This window comes from Ambystoma mexicanum, chromosome 7p (assembly GCF_040938575.1).
Source record: "Ambystoma mexicanum isolate Mex_15411 chromosome 7p, UKY_AmexF1_1, whole genome shotgun sequence".
Lineage (NCBI taxonomy): Eukaryota > Metazoa > Chordata > Amphibia > Caudata > Ambystomatidae > Ambystoma > Ambystoma mexicanum.
Genome location: NC_090939.1, coordinates 746,133,011 through 746,154,089, shown reverse-complemented (window position 1 = coordinate 746,154,089; position 21,079 = coordinate 746,133,011). Strand labels below are relative to the sequence as shown.

Here is a 21,079-nt window from a genome sequence, read left to right as displayed (position 1 = left end):
CAAAGAAGAAGGCTGGAAACGCTAAATTCCGACCGTAACAAGAGTCCTTACATCGGGAAAGATAGCCTTGGACTCTTCATGTCAAATACAAACCGCTTTATTTCATCTACCGGTAACATTCTCGGGGACGATGAAGACCACGATTTCTGGTACTGTGGTGATTGACTCCGAGGCTATCGGGAATTATATCGATCATCATTACGCCACTAACAATGGGATAATTCTGGTGGAGAAACCATACCCAGAGAATGTAAGTGCTGTTGATGGGTCAGCCCTAGTTTCAGGACTCGTGACTCAACAAACTATCCCTATTACCATGACTACAACGGAAGGACATACTGAGGACATCGTTTTTGATGTAATTCAAGCCCCTGCCTATAGAGTGATTTTGGGTATTCCTTGGCTCCGGCTGCATAATCCTCTGATCGACTGGGCTATGGGTCTGGTTCAATTCCCTTCTACATTTTGCAACAGTGCTTGTTTGTCTTCCTTGGGAATTATGGACGAGAAACCAAGTCGAGTCTTGGCAGGACTGTCTTCCAGTATTGGGACAGTTAAGGCAACATCGACCGACCCGGTTCCTCCGGAATATGCACACTTCCACGATGTGTTTGATAAAGGTATGGCTCAAACCCTCCCAGCACATCGTGTATACGACTGTCCTATAGACCTGATACCAGGAGCTAAAATTCTCTTGGGTAGTGTTTATTCGCTGTCCCTTAAGGAGGATAAGGTCCTGAAGGAATACTTGGACAAAGCTCTCTCTACAGGGTTCATTAGACTTTCCAAATCCCCGGCCGCATCACCATTGTTTTTCGTCCCAAAGAAAGAAGGGGATCTACGCCCCTGTATCGATTACAGGGCACTAAACGAAGTGACAGTGAAGAATCAATACCCATTGCCTTTGATATCAACTCTCATTGATCAGTTGGGCAATTCCAGTATTTTCACCAAACTAGACCTCAGAGGGGCATACAACCTTGTTCGTATTAAAGACGGAGACGAGTGGAAAACTACCTTCAAGACTCGTTTCGGCCTATTCGAGTACTTAGTGATGCCATTTGGACTCTGTAATGCCCCCGCCACCTTTCAGGCTTTCATGAATGATGTTTTTCATGACATACAAGACCAATTCGTCGTGGTATACCTCGATGACATTCTTATTTATTCAACTTCAATGGCAGAACACGTCAAACATGTCACTACTGTTCTCCAACGGCTTCGGAACAATCATCTTTTTGCGAAAGCAGAAAAATGCGTGTTTCACTCCAATGAGGTGGAGTATTTGGGGTATAATATCACTAACCACGGCGTGCAAATGAGCAAATCAAAGGTCAGAGCTGTGTTGGAATGGCCTACCCCTACCACAGTTAAAGACCTACAATTGTTCCTGGGGTTTGCTAACTTTTACCATTGCTTTATTCATTCATTCTCAGCTATTGCGGCTCCCCTCACGGCTCTGACTAGCTCGAAAGTCCGCTTTCATTGGGATAGCACTGCCCAGTCAGCTTTTGATTCATTGAAGGCGGCTTTCACTTCGGCTCCATTGTTACAGCATCCCAATCCAGACATACCTTTCTTTGTGGAAGATGACGCCTCGGGGTATGCTGTGGGAGCTATTCTTTCTCAATCATGCTCTCAAACAGGAGAGATACATCCGGTTGCCTTTTTCTCTAGAAAACAAACTACTTATGAACAAAATTATCCTATTACCGAACGGGAACTGCTTGCCATTAAAGAGGTCTTTATTGAATGGCGTCACCGCCTCCTGGGCACCCGACATATGGTCACTGTTTATTCGGATCACAGAAGCCTGCTGGCATTCATGACGATGAAATGTCTCACCGCCAGACAGGATCGATGGCATCTTTTCTTTTCCCAGTTCCAGTTCATCATAACCTATCGCCCTGCACGCTTGCATGTTCCTGCTGACGCATTATCTAGACAGTCATCAAGGGATCAACGGGCTCTGAGCGGGTCTGTTCAATTACTTGCTGAAAACTTGGTCTGTGGTTGTACAGTCCAACACACCTTGCGCTCCATCATTTTGATTATTTGTCAACTTGCGCGTCTGTGCTCAATGCAAAACATCTAGGAATAAGCCTCTGGGACTGTTGCAACAGCTACCGGTGCCATATAAACCGCGGCAAATGGTGTCCATGGACTTCGTGGTAGAACGTCCTTCCATCAAAGGCCAAAACACCATCCTGGTCCTCATTGACTATTTCACGAAGTATGCTGTTTTTGTTCCATGTTCCGGTCTGCCTACTGCTCCCATGCTGGCTGACCTAGTGCGCATACACATATTTCAACATTTCGGTGTACCTTCTACCATGGTGTCGGACAGAGGTCCACAATTTACTTCACGCTTTTGGAGAGCGCTTACTTCTTCCTTGCTGATTGATGATCGGTTTTCCTCTGCCTTCCATCCTCAAACCGATGGTCAAACCGAACGTCTCAATGCTACTATGGAACAGTATTTGAGATGCTTGTGTCTCCAGTTCCAGTTCTCTTGGTTGTCTGCTTTACCGTTGGCTCAGTTTGCCTACAACAACTCCCTTCATTCTTCCACGGGTGTCTCCCCATTCTTCGCTCTATTTGGGTTTCACCCTCGTTCACTGCCTTTGGATCCATCTTTGCCTATGGATAATCCAGCAGCACTGGCTAGCGTCAGGAATATGGACCAGTTACATCGGGATGTTCGTTTACACCTGCTACGTTCTCAGAGATCACAGCCGAAAAGTCGGCTGATGCCCATCGTAAGTCCGCTCCTGCCTACTTCCCCTGCATGAAGGTTTGGCTTTCTACCCGTAATTTGAATCTGCCTGGTAAAAAGTCTATTCTGCCTAAATATGTCGGTCTATATGAAATCACGAAAGTCGTGAACCCTGTCGCTGTACGCTTGGCGTTGCCGGCAGCTTGGAAGGTCCACCCGGACTTCCATGTGGCTCTGATTAAGCCTTGCCTCGAGAGTACACGCCTGGATCGTCGTCAGGCCCCTGTACTGGTTGATGGGGAGGGAGAATTCGAGGTTTCTGCCATCCTGGACGTTAAGATTTCTAGGGGGACTGTGTTTTATCTTGTGGATTGGAAAGGCTACGGTCCTGAGGATCGCCCCTGGGAGCCCCTATCAAACTTGCACTCACCTGTCTTGTTGCGGGCTTTCCATGCGGCCAGGGGCTTGCCGTGGCCTTTGCGGGTGGATACTGTTACGAAATCCCCTGGGCTCTGTGCTTCCTCGGTATGGCAACGCTGGAAGTTGCCATGGAGACATGGACTCTCAGCTCTCCGAGTCCGTGGAAGTTATGTGATTTATCTTCACGCTTACGGCGGGATAGGCTCCGCCACCCCTGAACCGAAGAGGTGTTTAAAAGAAGCCTGCAGAGTCTCAAACGCTGCTTCTTCTAATTAGTGTTACCTTGCCGGATTTACTTACCTTCTTCATATCGGATTGTTTGACCTCGGATTTCCTCCAACGACTCTTCTTTCTCTTGCTCCCTGGATTTGTCGACTTGCACTCGGTAATGGCCGTCCGCCAACCGAACATCTTCGCCTTCGGGCCCCTTAGCTACTTTGCTTCCTGACGAGTTGATAGTGCATTCCCGAGCACTGCATTACTATCCAGCTTGGCGCAGGTGGCGAAGCGGACTCTCAGCTTTTCAAGAGTTCCTGTAACCTTCACTTTCCAAGTTGCCTGGGAAGAACCTTCCCGTTCTTCTACAGCAAGTAAGATCCTTCTTCCATGTTGGTCTACCCCTTTTGAAAGAACTATTTTCAGTGGCACTCATTCAGACTTAGGCATTTCCCTGTTATTGGACTAAGACTTGTTTTGCTCTTTTGCCTTGCTTTCTTTGGATCTCCTCAACTGGGATACGTGAACAATATCACCATCAGTGATTTCCTGTGCACTACTTGAACACTATGCTGACCCTGTGCACCATCCCATCTCCAGTTGCGTCCCTCGTGCCGTTCTGGGTAGTTCCCTATACTAATTTCCTTATTTTTTGTTTTATCCGGTCGTTGTTTTCCTTTACACTGAAACTCTTTACGAGTAGGGTAAGCTCTCCAACAATTCTATACATTTTGGGACTCTGTACGGATATTATTTGGGTTAATCAATCTTGTCTTTCCCTTCCTAGTATTTCCCTACTTCCACTCCTCTTGATACCAAATCAGCTCTACCAAGCCTCTTTCAGGTATTGTTTCCCTCTCCTGCTAAACACCCTGTATATTGTGTTACCCGATCACCTTGTAACAGTGTTCCTTTTTTCCACAGCTTGGTGTAAGCGGTGTGGCTAACCCCGCTCTTTTGGGTAACCAATTCCTTTGTTTATGTTTATTCTTAAACAACAAAGGGGTGTGTTGCATTAAAGAGCTCCTCAGGCTGAAGAGGTCTGGTTCTGGAGAGTTTGGTACGCTGAACCTTCCAGCTTAGACTGAAGGCTTAACGGAGCAGCTCCCTCTACCCTAGTGTCCTAAGGTTGAGCAACGCCCCGACCTGTTCAACTAGTGGTGAGTAACAGAGGGGTATTCAGATGGTGAGGGTGGAACTAACCCTTGTTACACAGGAAATTCACAAAAACCTTGAGGAAGAGGCAAAGACCAAGTAGGCAGCCGTTGCTGCAGGTCAGAGACCAAAGTGTGCAACATGGACAAAATATCCATGGAGACATCAGGAGACCCCACATGAGTAGGAGCTTGTGAAGGTCTTGAAGGGGGCCCAACCTGAACAGGAGCCTGTTTCGAAGGTGCTGAACATGTACTAGGAGATGTTCCAGATGACTAGGAATGTGTTTCGGCGTCTGTCCTATGGGTGCTAAGGGAGCACGTTGGGGCTGCATGACAGTAGGTGGGAGTAACGCATCATCATCATCAGAAAAAACTCCTTCCTGAACTTCCAAGTCTGCGTCCAACCCATGAGGTCCATGGGGGGAGGAATGGGGCTATGATGGGCATGAAACAACAGGTGGCACATACAGTTTTAGTGAGAAGAGTGGCAGTGTATGAGTTGGCATAGGAAGGAAAGACAGTGCAGATGATGGATCTTGAGCCTGTGCAACCTCTCTTGCAGCTGTTGACGGCAAGACTTATACCTTGGTGAAAGAAGAGGTGGTCGTAGAGGTGGTAGATGCAGATTTCTGCACTATTTGCAGTGTCACTAACAAGATCGTCAACGAAGTAGTGGCTGTCAACAGGGTGGCCTTGGTCATCAACCAGGTGGTGTAGTCAACGACGTGGACTTGGGTCGCCCATGGGTCATCGACGAGGAGGCCATGGAGGAGCAGCTGTCGACATCGTGGAGGAGCTTGCTTTTTCGGAAGCAGAATGTTTCGCTGCCAAGGAGGACTTGGATGAAGAAGCGATCACCAACGTGGCTGTAGCCAATGGAGTTGACATTGGAGCAGCCTGCGCATGTGAACTACCTCCCTTTTTGACTGTCTTCCCCCAGTACGAAACCTCATGGGACCGCGATCTCTTCGCCGAGAGAGTACGCCCAAGGGGTGTGATGTGCCTTACAAAAGCATACATGCGACTACCCTCCTGTGGCGATCCTGACGAGTCTTGGAGGAAAACAACAGATAAATGAAACAGCGATTCAGGTCATGGGCCGGGTACAGGCAACATAACAATTTGTTGCGAATACCCTCAAGGTATACCTTTTTGAGGTGTGTGTGAGAAACCTGAGGGTCTTCTTGCGTCTACTCCCCCGGGATCCTCTATGCAGGTTGCCAGGGGCTTTTGGATCTTCCAACCTGTATAGGTCATTATAAGGCAGTTTCCCGTTATTCCCCATTCACCTCTTGGGGAAACTAACAGTACTGAGACAAGGAAGAAACAACTGAAAGGTATGATTTCCCCACTCTAGTACTGAGACGAGGAAGAAGCAGCTAAGAGTAATAGATATTATTCTCACCACTCTGGTACTGGGACGAAGAAGATGCAGGCAATCAGGCACGTCCATGTAATCAGAGTCAGGCAGTATTAAATGATGGGATACACCTGCAGCCCATTAAAGGACCAGATGTATATAAAAGGTGGAAGGCTGAAGCAGGGAAAAGGAAAGCCCAGCAAACGGAACCGTGCGGTGCGATTGTGCAGGACGGAGATCTCACCGAAGAGGAGGCGGAAGCAGGCACTACCGAGAAGCAGAGGCGGAGCTGCGCACAAGAGCTAGAGCGTGCTGAGCAAAGCACCCAGCGAATAGGTTTTCCCTTTCACTGTGAAGCCGTTAACAGGAGCTGGCGCATCGGGGTTAAGCGTCAGAGGCACTAGAACCCTTTTTGTAGTAGCGATCCATGAAAAAAAGTAAAGTAATCTTTATTGAGTACCAAACTGAATGAAACAAAGTTGCCTTTAATGATTACTGCATCAAATGAAACACGCAAAGTTGCCTGTATTGAATACCGACATGAATGGCACAAGCAAAGTTGCCTTCAATGAATACTAAAACAAATGAAATATGCGAAGCTGACTTTGTTTAATACAGAATTGAATGAAAGAAACAAAGTTGCATTAAGTGATCAACAAATTGAATGAATCAAGCCAAGCAGCAACTTTGGAATACTAAATTGAATGAAGGAAACAAAGTTACTTTTTTTGAATACCGATTTGAATGAAACATATAAGGCTGCACTTTTGAGTACTGAACTGAATGAAATAAGCAAAACCTGCCTCTTTTAAACATTGAATGAAAGGGAAGAACAAACTTGCTAAATAATGAACAATGAACTGAATGTAATTATGAAACTAAGTTGAATGAAAGACTCTTAGGGCAAAGTTGGAGTCAAGGTTGAGAGGCCACTTCTATATTCAAGTTGTGGAGCTACATTGGAGAAATTACTGTTTGTCTGCATACTGAACTCCTCAAGGAGACTTGGAAGTTCCTGGTTGCGTGACCTGTGATGGGTGGAACAGGTGGTTTGAAACTGTGCAAAAGCCAGGGAACTACCATCTGTGGAATAAAGCACTGCTGAGAAGTGAATCAGAGGTTCCTGGTTGCGTGACCTGTAATGGGTGGACCATGTGGTCTAAAACTGTGCTAAACCCAGAGCACCCGTATATGCAACAAGGGAGTTTACTGTTGAAAGAAAGAAACCAACCATTGGTGTGCAACAGACTTGGCAAAGGGAACCCTAAATTGTAAAGAATTGGTGAAATACGAAACTAGAGCTCCAAGATACTTCTTTTTGTGTCGTCTTCTGACATTGATCTTGAGGAAGAAAACCCTGAGACATGTTGCACTGAAATTGTATTGAACTTGGGGAAGGGCAACCTGACCTTTACAAAAGTGTGAAACTTTATTGTTTCACGTCCGGAAGAACGTAAACTGAACATTGTAATGAACTTCTTGACATTTGGGGTAAAGAAGCTGAAGATTAAGCCCGAGCTGGAAATAGCTCTGAACTTTACTTCTGGAACACTGTTTAGTTTATAAGTATAGGTTTTGGACACCAACAGACTTTTCATTTGGACATATTGACACAGACTTCCCTTTGTTTTTTTAGGTAAATACCACATTAGCATAGGGCAAGTTAGGCCTTACACACCATCCGGACATTGTCATTAATAAAAGCTTTTGTTATATATTGAATCTGTTGTCTGCGTCTCCTTCCATGATGCCAATCTCACAGGTGACAGGTCGACCAGGCCCAGGCGAACAAGTTACTTACCAACTGGTAACGTTCTTTCGATTGGATGTTCCTCCAACGTTTTCCTCATCTTAGATGTATTCCATACAGCTTTGCTGCTTTTGGAAAGTTTTTCGGCAGTGGGCGCCTTGCGTCGATGTCGTCGAGTCGATGGTCCCTCGAAGGCCTCCGTCGAGGGCGACGTCATCGGGTGTATAAGTAGCACGCGCGGCGCCCGTTGGCCTCAGTTCTATTTTTCCCCTCTTTTGTATCTGTGATCTTGTACTGTGTAGATTGTGCCGGCAGACCGGCATCAGCCTTGCGAGATTTGAGATGGCAATAACCTGGAAAAAATCTACAGAGGGGTCGTTTGGGAGGGCGATGAGAAATACGTTGGAGGAACATTCAATCGAAAGAACGTTACCAGTTGGTAAGTAACTTGTTCTTCGAGTGGATTGTGTCCTCCAACGTATTCCTCATCTTAGATAGGCTCCCAAAGCAGTATTTTGCATAGTTCCTCTGGAGGAGGGGTCAGATTTTTTCCACCAATGCCTTTAGATGGTGGAATAAAGCACTGCTTTTCCAAAAGTCAGCTCCCTAGACTTGGAAGCATCCAGGCTATAGAGTTTTGAGAAGGTGTGAAGTGAAGACCAAGTTGCTGCTTCGCAAATGGACCTTATTGGAACACCTCTTTGAAGGGCTGTGGAAGAGGCGATGCCTCTGGTGGAATGAGCCCTTAACCCTTCTGGTGGGTCTTTTTCTGCTAGTCTGTAGCATTCTGAAAAGCAAAGCACGATCCAGCGTGAAATTGTCTGTTTTGTTACTGATTGACCCAGTTTTCTTCCTGTGTAGCCTATAAACAACTGGTTGTCCACTCTAAGCCTAGAAAGTCTAGAGATGTAAATGCTTAAAGCTCTTTTTGGGTCCAGTCTGTGTAATCTTTCTACCTCCTTAGAAGGATGAGGTGGAGGATAGAATGAGGGTAAAACAATTTTCTGACTTAAATGAGAATCAGATATTACCTTCGGTAAAAATGATGGTTTAACCCTCAATAGTATAGGGTGGCCCAGAAGACAGTGCCTGCAATTCACTCACTCTTCTTGCTGATGTTAGAGCAACTAAAAAGGCTGTTTTCCATGTTAATAATCTTAATGGACACGTGTGCATAGGCTCAAAAGGGGCACACATTAAGAATTTTAAGACTAAATTTAGATCCCAAATCGGTACTTGAAATGGGTGAGGAGGAAACACATTAGTGAGACCTTTTAAGAATTGTGTTATCAAAGGAATTTTGAAGTAGGAGCATTCTTCCGATGAGGGCTTGTAAATGGAAAGCGCCGCAAGATAACCTTTCATTGTTCCGATATTTTGACCTCTATGTGTTAGGGTCAGAAGGAAAGATAGTACTTCCAAAACAGAACATAGAAAAGGATAGACATTCTTTTCTCTGCACCAGTTGCAAAACGTTTTCCAACGGCAACGGTTCAGAGACTTTATTGCTGGCCTTCTTGCCATAAGCAACACCTCCATAACATCATCTGGAAGGTTCCAATCCCTGTATCTCAGCCTTTCAGATACCATGGGTGGAGAACCTGACCTTCGATTTGAGAGAAAAGGTTCTCTCTCTGAGGAAGACGTACTGGAGGACAGATGGACATATCTAGAAGGTCCGGATACCACGTTCTCCTGGCCCAATCCGGAGCAATTAGGATCATGCGGTTCCCGAAGCGTCTCGGCCTCCTGATGACCTGAGGAATGACTGGAATCGGAGGGAACGCGTACAATAGCGGAAAATTCCAATCCACCACGAACGCGTCCCCCAGGCCTCCTCTCGGGGGGAAATTCCCTTGAGCAATACCTTTCGCATTTTCGGTTGGTACTGGTTGCGAATAGGTCTACCTGAGGGGTTCCCCAAAGGGCAAAGATCTCTTGAATGACTTCCCGAGCCAATTCCCATTCGTGGGACACCGTGCTCTGCCTGCTCAGAGCATCTGCCGTCATATTCTCTTCCCCGGCTAGATGAATTGCTGTTAAAGAGATTCCTTCCTGAATCGCCCAATACCAGAGCTGCATTGCCTCTCTGCACAGGGGTAGTGACCCCACACCTCCTCTTTTGTTTAGGTAGTGCATGGCCACTGTGCTGTCCATCATTATCAGGACATTCTTTCCCCTGACAGATGGCAGGAAGGCCTTCAGCGCTAGTCTGATTGCCCTCAGCTCCAAAAGGTTGATATGTAGTTTGGACTCCGATGGAGACCAACGATCGCTTATTGTCAAATTGTTGGCATGTGCTCCCCACCGCAGCAGTGAGGCGTCCGTCACTACTGTGATCTCCGGCCATGGTTGCCAAAAAGGTTCTCCTTTTACGATGTTCTCTGCACAGGTCCACCATAGAAGGTCTTGTCTGACCTTGTTCGGAATCTGAAGAAGATCCGTCATTTGACCCGAGAACTGGGACCACTGAGTCTTTAGGGCCCATTGAAGGGATCTCATCCTCAAGCGTGCCTCTGGCACCAGAAAGATGCAGGATGCCATGAGGCCGAGCAACCTTAAAAAGTTGTAAGCCTGGAGATTTTGGGCATTTTGGAATTTGGAAACCATCTGAAGAATGTCTTGAGCCCTCGTCTTGGGAGGTGAGCTCTTTCCCAAGGATGTGTCTAATACAGCTCCTATGTACTGAAGCTGTTGGGAAGGTGTCACTTGAGACTTCTTTAAATTGAGGGAGAAGCCCAGTCTGTGGAGGAAGTGGCAGGTGACTTTCAGATGATCCAGTGCTTGCTCGGCAGAGCGCACTCTGATCAACCAATGGTCCAGGTAAGTGTAGACATGAATCCCCCCTCTCCCGAGGTGCGCTGCCACCACAACCATTAACTTGGTGAAGACTTTCGGGGCGGAGGTCAACCCAAATGGCAGGACTCGAAACTGATAGTGTGATTCGCCAACTACGAACCTCAGGTATTTTCTGTGTTTGAGATGAATCGGCACATGAAAATAAGCATCCTGGAGGTCCAATGACACCAACCAGTCCTGGAGATGAAGGGCCTGAAGGATCTGAGAAAGGGTAACCATCTTGAACTTGTCCTTCCTGAGGAACTTGTTCAAGTTTCTTAAGTCCAAGATGGGTCTCAGTCCTCCGTCCTTTTTGGGGATAAAAAAATACAGGGAGTACCAACCCTTGTTTCTCTCCGCTGCAGGTACTGGTTCTATAGCACCTTTCTCCAGCAGGGTGAACTTCCTGCTGTAGGAGCGGGTTTGAAAGTTTCAACTGGTGTCGCCCTGGTGGATTGCTTTGAGGTTGCTTTAGAAAAGGAAGGCAATAGCCTTGGGCTATTATTTCTAGAGCCCAAACATCTGAAGTAATGGCTCGCCATTCTTGCAGATGCTGCGACAGCCTGCCTCCTACAGGTGTTTTGTGGTGCAAGTCCTCAAAGTGGTTTTGTGGCGGATGTTGCAGCTGCTGATGGCAAAGAGGCTGCAGCTGGTGCTAGCTTAGCACGTTTTCCTTGTCCACCACGAGTGGCCTTTCTTTGGCCCCTTTGACTGGCCATTCCTCTCGTCTTCCCGTATGAGGTGTAATAAGGATAGGATCGTCCCCTCTATGATTGCCCTTGCGCACGAAAAGGCTGAGGTTGCCTAATAGCAGCTTCTAAAGATTTGGCCGCTGCTTTTGTGGTCTGCAACGTCTCAAGGCTCTCGTCAGCCTTGTTGCCAAAAAGGTGAGACCCGTCAAAAGGCATGTCCAGGAGGCGGTTCTGTCCGTCCGGTGCAAAACCTGACTTCCGTAACCATGCAAACCTGCGCATTACCATGCTAGTGCCCATGGACCTGCTTACACTATCTGCAGTGTCCAATCCAGATTGAAGGGATTCATGCATGGCCTCCTTTCCATCTCTAACGATGGCTAGGAAACATTCCCTTTCTTCCCCTTGTGGTATGTGCTCCGCCGCCATTGCTATGCACTCCCAGGAAGTGTAAGAAAATGTTGCCAAGGCACATGTGGAGTTGGCAGATTTTAATGCCATGCTCCCGGCTGAAAATACCTTCCGTGCCCAACCATCCACACGCTTATCGTCCCTGTCTGGAGGGATAGACGGGTACGCAAGTTTGTTGGAAGCTGTGGCTGCCTGTATGACCAAACTCTCAGGAGTTGGATGTTTTGACAGATAGCCGGGGTCGCTACTGGCTGGGCGGTATTTTGATGCAAGGGATTTATTTACCGGAGGAATAGAATCCAGAGTTTCCCAATTCTTGGCCACCCTGTTTTGTAACGCTACATGAAAAGGTAGTACTGGGTCTTCAGTGGGACCATGGTCCAATATGTCTGTTAAATCATCCTGGACGAATTGGGCTGGTGGTCTAGCCCATCCCAAGTAATCTACCACCTTGGGCATTAACTGACGGTAAGAATGGCTGGCATGCTCTCCTGGATCTGGTCTACCAAAGTCATTCTCAGGAGAGGTGTCAATGCCACTTGCATTATGTAATGACTCCACCAAATCCCTCATTCTGCTTTCCTCTGATATCAAGCATTCTGGGACATTTTGGGTGCCATATTCCACTCCAAAAGGTACATCTTCCTCCTCGGATCTCTCCTGTTCCTCAAAAATTGAGGTCAAGGATTTGAAAAAACTCCTTCCAAGGGAGAGGCTTGAAAACCTTCTCTGGGAGAGGAGGAGGAAGAGGTGTAGTAACGGGTTTTGAAGAAGATACATGTTTTGTAGTTTTCTCCTTCTCTTTTTCTGGCTGCCCTGGCTTGGTTGGAGCCTTTGGCGCCGAAGGTTTCAGCGTCGACGTCGATAAAGGCGTTGACGGCGTCGATGACATAGTGGTCGTCCACAGGGTCTGCTTTAAGGGTGTCGAGGCGGCCTTCAACGGTTTCCCCTTCGAGGTGTGATAGGTCTCGGACGGCGTCGGTGACCTCGAGCGGTCGACTCGACTCAAGGGTTTATCGCTCAGCGTCCTGGAAGGTTCCCTATCCTTCCTTTTACGATCACCCGGGCTCGAGGGCGCGCGAGTGTCGGAGCAATGACGCTCCCGGCCGGCTTACGAAGTAGGCTGGCCGAGGCTTCGCCTTCTCAAACCCTTCCATCATTTTGACCCTGAATGCTTCCCACTCTTCGGTAGACGAATGTTTTGTGGGGCATTTCATTTTCGGAGACTCGTCTGACGACGAGGTGGAGGGAGACCTATGGCGTCGTTTCTTCGACTTTTTCGACGAAGACGACGAGCAAAGAGAATCGCTTTGGGATCTAGATCAATGCCTTTCGCGTCGAGGAGAATTTTCCCCATGGGGTCTCGACGCTAGAGGACATAATTACTTCTCGTTATATTATATTTCTTGACAGAACTCGAGGTGCGCTGAATGTCCGAAGCAACGTACCTGTGGAAAAACGGAACTGAGGCCAACGGGTGCCGTGCGTGCTACTTATACACCCGATGACGTCGCCCTCGACGGAGGCCTTCGAGGGACCATCGACTCAACGACATTGACGCACGGCGCCCTCTGCCGAAAAAATTTCTGAAAGCAGCAAAGCTGGATGGAATATATCTAAGATGAGGAATACGTTGGAGGACACAATCCACTCGAAATACTTTTCTTCAAAGTATCTGCTATGGGGCCTCTGTCAACAGACAAGGCCTGCATATAGGATAGGAGCAGGATAGCAACCCTGGAGGTGACGGAATGGACCGGAATTCCACACAAGCAGGACACGGAACAATCCGGCACCAAACGATGAAGCTCTTGATGCTGACAAAGAATATAGGCAACATTCTTGAAAGATTAAAAAGCTTTTTCGAGGAGTTTCAACACTGAACGTGCAATAAAAAATGTGAAGATGGCCTCCAGGGGTGGAGCTAAGGGAAGCCTGTCTATTGGCTTTGGGGCAATATGACCCAAAATGGCTAATAAAGCATGAAAGTGACAAGCAGTTCAAAATATAAAGGTAAACAGCTTTAATGTTAGCAAGGATTCCCAGCCTGTAGACAGAGAATATTAAAACAGCATGTGAATCTAAAAAAAGATCCAATCCTAGAGAAACACCCATCTAGTAATTAATGGAAATTAAATGATCCATTTGTACTGTAGGAGAAAAAAACAGAACAAACCCATATCTTGGCATTTAAAAGGGACAATGGCTGTTTCCTGCAGATAGAATCATGTCCAGATCTGATGGCAGCATATCTCTTTCCCCTTCGAAAGGAGAGGAGCCAGCAGCGAAATAATAAGCAGTCTATCTGGTCTTTTGAGATCTAATACCATAAACATACACCCATGCACCTGTCCAAGTGCAAAGGGAAGAAACCTGAAATATGAATTTACCATATTCTTAAGAAATATTGTATCATGCTACAGTGCATTGGCCAGGTTCTCCCTTCCACCTGCCCACAGATACTCCACGGATATTCCAGCCGCTGCCCCACTGAGCCTTATATGGGGTGACGACACGATGAGAATAGTCGCATACCATGCACTAGCAACTGACGACCAACCACACACCACCTGGCAGCCACATATATAGCAACTTCATGGGGGAGGAAGGATTGCTCAGGGGCAACATGTTTGCCTTGGAAGCAAGACAATGCAGCGCAACACAGGTTTGAATCCTGATCCTGCACTTTGAAATCACTTGTTGGTATTAAGCGCATTATAAATGAACAATTATAATTACCATGACTACAATTACAGGAAAGAGACAGTGTACTATGATCTGCCTATTTTTACACTACTCCAAAAGTAATGTTATTTGAATGCCTATTTACAAAGTATAAATATGGCAATTGTTTTCCATTTCACACCTTCTCATGCTCGTAGGATGAACATCTTTAGAACACAACAGAGCATAACATCTGGGGCCTGTATGACAACACAACCACACTTGTCCCACACCATTTCTACGAGAACCTCATTGGCACACAGATTGGGTACTTCTGTTTCTGTATGCACCAACATGTCAGGATTCACACAGTGCATCCCGTTTTGCTGCTAACCCCTGACCCCCTATATTTCGAACTGGGCACCAAGAGGCAGTCAAATTGACAGAAACCACTCTACACAAGACCTAGTTAAGTTACATTCTGCAATTATATTCCTCAACAACATTTATGAGTTACTATTTAATCAGATACATGAAGGTCAACAGCGGCAGCTGCCTTTGGCATTATCTCACCCCACCCAAAGCCAATACCAATGTGCCTTCTCAGCCTACCACCCTAATTGACACCACGTCCCACCAGACCACCACAACACTAAAGGAATTCACAAACCTTTTAACACCACCTCAAATCATATGATATGCATGCATGCATGCATGAACCACACTGGTCACCATACAAATGACACACTGTATGCCCGGGGAGCAAGATATAGGGCACCAGTCTCCACACTACCTAGAAGTATACTGCATCACAGACCCAAGATCATTCAATCTTTATGTATTAACACTGCAGAGCCAGCTACCTTTCTTTCCCCAACTATAATCCTAGTAAATTCCCACTTCAACCAACTCCACACCACTGCATCTCTTGCAGTTCCCTATGCACCAAGATGCCATGAAAATGGTAGAAGGTGTGCACTCTAAGGCATAATAACATAACCTAACATTTGCTGGAGAAAGGGAAGGAGAAAGCATAGATGCAACGTTGGGACCAACAAAATCAGGAATGAAGTGTATTTAAGGGCAGCATAAAATTCTTAATTCAACAGCATTCTTTCAATGATTTTGCAGGCCTGTTTGTGGTCCAGGCTATTCCCAATCATTTTGGAAGGAGGCAGAACAAGATCTCAGAGTGATTAATAGCAGAAACTGTTGGGACTTTCCATATTATATAAAGAAAGAAGCAAATCGGAGAAGAGATTTGAACTAAATCATGCTTTCCAGAATGTTGTCAAAATGTTTTAAGACTTCAACCACAAATTCAATGCTGTGATATAGCATAGCCGCATTTAAAAAGTCAAAGAGTACACCATTAACAAATAGGAAATGGAATCAGACTACACTGTGGAAATGTCTACTCACCTTTAGTGAAGCTTTCCATGTCTGCTCTTCGCTTGGATTTGCAGAAATTTCGAAGGTAGGGCTCTTCGCCTTTGTTGATCAACAATAGAATCTCGGGTTGCACAAGCTGACCATCTACCGATAGAAAAAACACATTATTTCTAACAGTATGCAGTTATTGAACACAATATATGTGATGCTTATTTTGAACAATTAAGAACAGTTTGCTTTGCAGATGGTTTTGGGAGCAAGAAATAATTAAGATATCGAAGACAAGTAATAATGCTGTCGAGTACAGTTACCATAGACCATCTTTCACCCGATTAGAACCTCAGAAGATGGTTAATCTACAGTCACATAAGCCTTCACAACTATTGATATATCAGTCATAAATGCAACAGTTATTTTACAAGAAAAGTTAAAGTTACGATTGTTGTGACAACATGCCACCACCTAGTGGTTGTACATGAAAAGTGTTTCTTCAACTACTAATAACCTATGGTTTAGGGAAGGCCATTATAGAAACCAAGTAGGCAAAGCGTAGCACCACAGTGAAACACTGCATATCCTTAGAAAAAGGGTGTAGCACACAGATTTAAAAACACCTAGTTAACTTGTCTCAAAGTCCAAAGTTAGGATGAGAACTCCTGGGACAGCAGGGGGGGGGGGGGTACCCCAGAAAATTGCCATAGGCCAGATTAGTATGTTCCATTGTCACCTATAAGAGTTCCAAAGTCGAGGAACGTGCCCTAGAATAAACAACAGGACAAAGTCTGACCGTTAGCAGCCAGCTAAGTCCCAGTTCCTTCCCACTGGCAGTTAACACCAGTGGAGACCCAGAAGAAGAGATCCAATGGAAGATTTGAAACCAGCACCCCCTGTAACAGTGAGGCAGAGCAGAATTCAGCCCCCAATTTTAACTAATGGAGAAATGCGTTTGAAAGGGTACTGCTGAACCCGATGGCCATAGGGACGCCTAAGAGGGAGTATCTTGAATAACTCGCCAAACCCAGGGCCCAGATGCGAGTACAGTGTTGGTTCCTGAAAACACTGTTCCACGAAAGCAGAAAAACGTGTCAAGCAGAGGCTTCTTTTTTACAGAGCAAAATTAAGGATCCGGTTACAGAGGGACTTTAACCCTGAGCCAACAACGACTACAGAGGTCCAAAAGAAGAAAAATTGTCCTTCACAGGAATTAACTCCTCATCCAAAAGTGGCCTCAGTGAAATGATTGCCCCTGGAGAACGAAGGAACCTGCATACGGCAGACTGCAGGAACACAGCGGGCACCCGTGGATGGCACACCAACATAAACAGGACCCTACTCGCACTTCATTGAAGGTAGTGACAAAGCCCAGTCAAGCAGATCTGGTGGGATGTTGGAGTAAAAACACCATTCCATGAGGTGGCAAATTCAAAAGACAAGGAGGTCAACGCTGACGGTAAACTGTGGTAAGTAGTGGTAAAATGGCCTGTAAAACAGTCCCAGGATGGAAAACCTGGTGCCAGTAGCAGGACGAGGAGCACTAGGGAAGGACCCCCAACTGCCAAAAACCCAAACCAGAGATATCCATAGACCATCCAGCCAGTACAGCCAGATGGGAGCCTTAAAATGCATCAACAGCGAGAAATCTTTTAACAGATAAGCTAACCTGATCGCCTTCATAAAATCCAGCAATACCGAGTGAAGGAACAAGGGCTCCCCCTATATGTGTGTTCACTCATATGGGCTGGATTTTACCAAACCACCAATCTCTTTTGGAGATTTAAAATAATGATTGTGGCTGCCCACCTATCATGATGGCTTTTTAAACAGCCTATCACCCAAGTCACCAACACAGTAAGTGTTCTGTCCTTCCTGGGGCCAGGAACGGGTCTAAACCATATCAAACCACCATGGAGGCTGCCATTGTGGGCTCAGGACGTGCCCAGATGGGCAGAATGGTCAAATTGTGCCTACCTCGTGGATTTCCTGAACAAAGGATGCCCCTAAAACAAAAAGGCAGAGGGTAGGACTTAAAAAAATAATCAGTACTCCAGTGGCAACCATAAATGTACACCGGGTTACTAATGCGACAAATCTGCTTGCATCCCTGGTGAAGCCAAAACGAAATATTACCGCCACAAGCCTACTCCCTAAAACCAATGTTGGGGAATATCACCACAGGGCACAAAAAGGGTGATTAGGAAGTACCTATAGACTTTGACCTTTAGATGCAACCCAGGAACATATACTTTCAAGAAATAAAAAAGGGATGCAGTGACAGGGGGACCTCAATAGACATCCTCCTGAGCACCAAAATAAATTACAAAACCTAAAAAAGAAAAAGCAAAGAGTAGGGATCCCACAATATAAGACTGCAGAACCCCCAAACATTGAACTATGCCCAAACTCTAAGAAAAAAAAATGGTCATTACACCATGCATTCAAGGCCCACAGTGACCAGGCCTGATCCTTTCCATGACACCATCAAGGAACTGTGTTTTAACCTTCTGGGTTTCACAGTGCCTTCCCTACCTTTTCTTATTGAGGCCAGTGCTCTGCTTTACATGGCTGGAAATGCAGCAGAAGACTCAAGCGAAAGCTAGTACAAGTTTCTCAATATAGTGACTCTTGCACCAGTAGTCCACCTCCTGCATACATACTTCTGGGACATCTACACATCAAGCACCATGAACTGAGCATTCCCATCTATGTTCAATGTAGAGCTAGAAATTTGCTATCATTGCTGCTGGGGTTTTGTCAATGCGTCAAAGGCATGCCAGTGTAGACGTGAAAAACATTAGGCACCTATTAGGTTTTCTATGCTTACAGCTATTCAGTGCATTACCCTGATGTCCTAGTTGTCAAGAAAATGCCTGTTGCAAGAGGCAGTCGTTTAGTGGATGTCAGCTAGTGGTAGAAACCATTGATCAGTCAATGATATCCTTAAGTGTCATTTACTGTGAATATCGAGGTTTAAGGGATTTCCAGAAAGTGAGGCTGTCCTGTAGGTTCCAATTGTCAAATGAAAGAGATCCAGAGGGTAGTGGCTTGAATTGAAGAGTCAGTATAGCTCATAAGGGATTAGTGAATCTGGGTATTTGAATACAAAATTGGGATTTTGTGCAGAGGCTATATCTCAGTCGACAATACTGCAGTTTTAGGAAGCAACTTGAGGAAGATTCAATTCTGTGCCTGGTGAGGGATGCAAAGGGCCTTCATTTACTTATTTGTATTTATTTTTCCATTTGTATGGCGCACAAAGCCCTGAGGCAACTGGGTGCTAGAAAAAAACAGTTACATGAAACCCGGGAGCCAATCTAACAAAGTCTTTGAAGGATAATTAGCAAGAGTGAGTAATAGCCAGCGAAGCACTTTCACAGCTGGAGAGACGTGAGCCCAGTGGCCAAGATGGAGAAGGAATCTGGCCACCAAGTTGGGGAAATGCAGGAGTTCACCGATCAGGGGTTCCGGATCACCTAGGTAAATGATGGCAGTCAATACGAAGAGGAGTGCCATGCGGACCGGAACATGTTGAACAAAAACCAAAAAGGTTAACATGTGCCTCGGTAGTCTCAGCAAGTGAAAGGAAGATTGTGTCACTGGTGGATTTGAGGTGTTATGTATAGTATAGGATGACTGCAGGCTGCTTTAGTGTTTGGGAAGGCTTGGACACAATACATTTAGGTGGGGTTAAGGATTTGAAGTTGTTGGTGAGCCAGCAGTCAAAAGTATGCTAGTCAATTGAGAGGGGTCAAAAGGATAAGGATTGGAAGGTTGTGGAATAGTGGGTATCTCAATGCTCTTTCAGGGGGCACAATGTTTGACAATTAGGTCCAGGAATAATTCACAGAAGGGGTCCTCAAATAAAGGGTAATCCCAGGTGTGTCTTTGGATGAGCACCAAGGATAGGGGTAGATTGGGTGAGTTTGCACTTCAGAAGGAGAATTTAGCAGTCTAACCCATGGGGAATCCAGAGATTAAAAATCAAAACAGCAAAGAGGGCACTCTGGGGTAAAAACGAGAGAGGGGAACCCCAGCAGTAAAAACTACACAAATAAAAGGAGGCGCTCTTTAAAATGAACCCAATAGATTACCTGTTTATTTCACATCATTTTATTAACATACGTTGAAAAAAAAAATCTTTTGTTAATATGAACATTTAATAAGCCAACACAAAACAGAAGAAAATGAAAATCAACATTCCAAAACAGATTCATATTTAGCATTTAACATACCATAATCGGCCCCACTCGAAAAACAGTATTATGTACTTATTAACAATATTCACACAAAAGCAATCATATCACTAATTGAACACACCACACATTATATCCAGACTTTTTTTGTGCAAGCAAAACATTGTAGTCAGCTAGTAAATACGCAATCAACCCCCTTCCAAAACACTTCTGCCCTACAGGTTTCGGACCCTCAAGCTATTCTTCAACCTACTTTAGGGGCTGAAAAAGGGAACAACTTTCTAAGCACTGATTTAAGGTATTTTTTGTTACACAATGATCTACAACTACACAACTACACATATTGTACTATATCCATACATTTCTCTATTGCACATGTTCCAAGAGCCCCCCAAAAACGTTGTCCACCAAGTTTCTGCTATTTGTACCCCCTCATCAGTTGTTACAGTTTACTTTTTCTTTTATTATTTCCAGATGAGACCCTCTCCATTACAACTTTTCCTTTGTTATAGAAGCAAGATTTCCATTTGCCAGAGTGCACAGATGTTATCGAACTAATTAATTCCTTAAAAATATCACTATTTACATAATTCACTCAGGAACAGGAAGTTTAATAATTCCAATATTTCCACTACTAAATAGCAATTCACCTGCAGTGTATAAAACTCAAATTGCTTATTTTGCTTCTTAATAATTTTACTCATTCTTTTTTTTACTCTGCATAGAATCTTAATATCAAACACTTGCTCTTACCAAGCTGCCCAAGCAGCTACTTCAAGGTTCACTTCTGGAATTATGGCCGTAATTAAGACATACAGTTTAACTAATTAATTTGCTGGCCATTGTGTGTACATACATAAAGCAAGATGGCCATACATAAAGACAGCCAGGCACCCCTCAAGCCTAGTGAGCAGCCTTCCTGCATACCGATTGGCCAGGGCAGCCTTCTTCTGTCCAATCATGGAACTGGCAGGCTTAAGCCCACCCACGGCCCACATCTAGGCCCTCTGGTATTGCCGACAAGCCTCTTCTTTCATCAACTTCCACGGAGGAACAGACACAGCCCGCTCTCCCCCCTGCATGATGCTGCGAGGCTACACACACGAGGCCTCGTTCTACAGCGGCTGGCTCATTACAGCCATCATCATTGAAGCGGTATGAGAATAATCAAAATACAAAGTTGTGAAATAATTCAGAAATAATTATAATTGGTTTTGTTATTGAAAATTGAGTGCCGGCTGGGGAAACATAGGCAGTTAACATCTGCTGCCGG

General features: G+C 45.5%; 1 protein-coding gene across 3 annotated transcripts in view; it reads right to left on the bottom strand.

The window, feature by feature from the left end:
- The window catches only part of LOC138526293 (zinc finger protein 664-like), a 381,633-nt gene that overhangs the window by 43,359 nt on the left and 317,195 nt on the right, over positions 1–21,079 (bottom strand). For all 3 annotated transcript variants that reach the window (XM_069636861.1, XM_069636864.1, XM_069636862.1), the window contains one exon: positions 15,647–15,760. In XM_069636861.1, the coding sequence (XP_069492962.1) occupies positions 15,647–15,760 (114 nt within the window). The remainder of the gene's footprint in view (positions 1–15,646; positions 15,761–21,079) is intronic.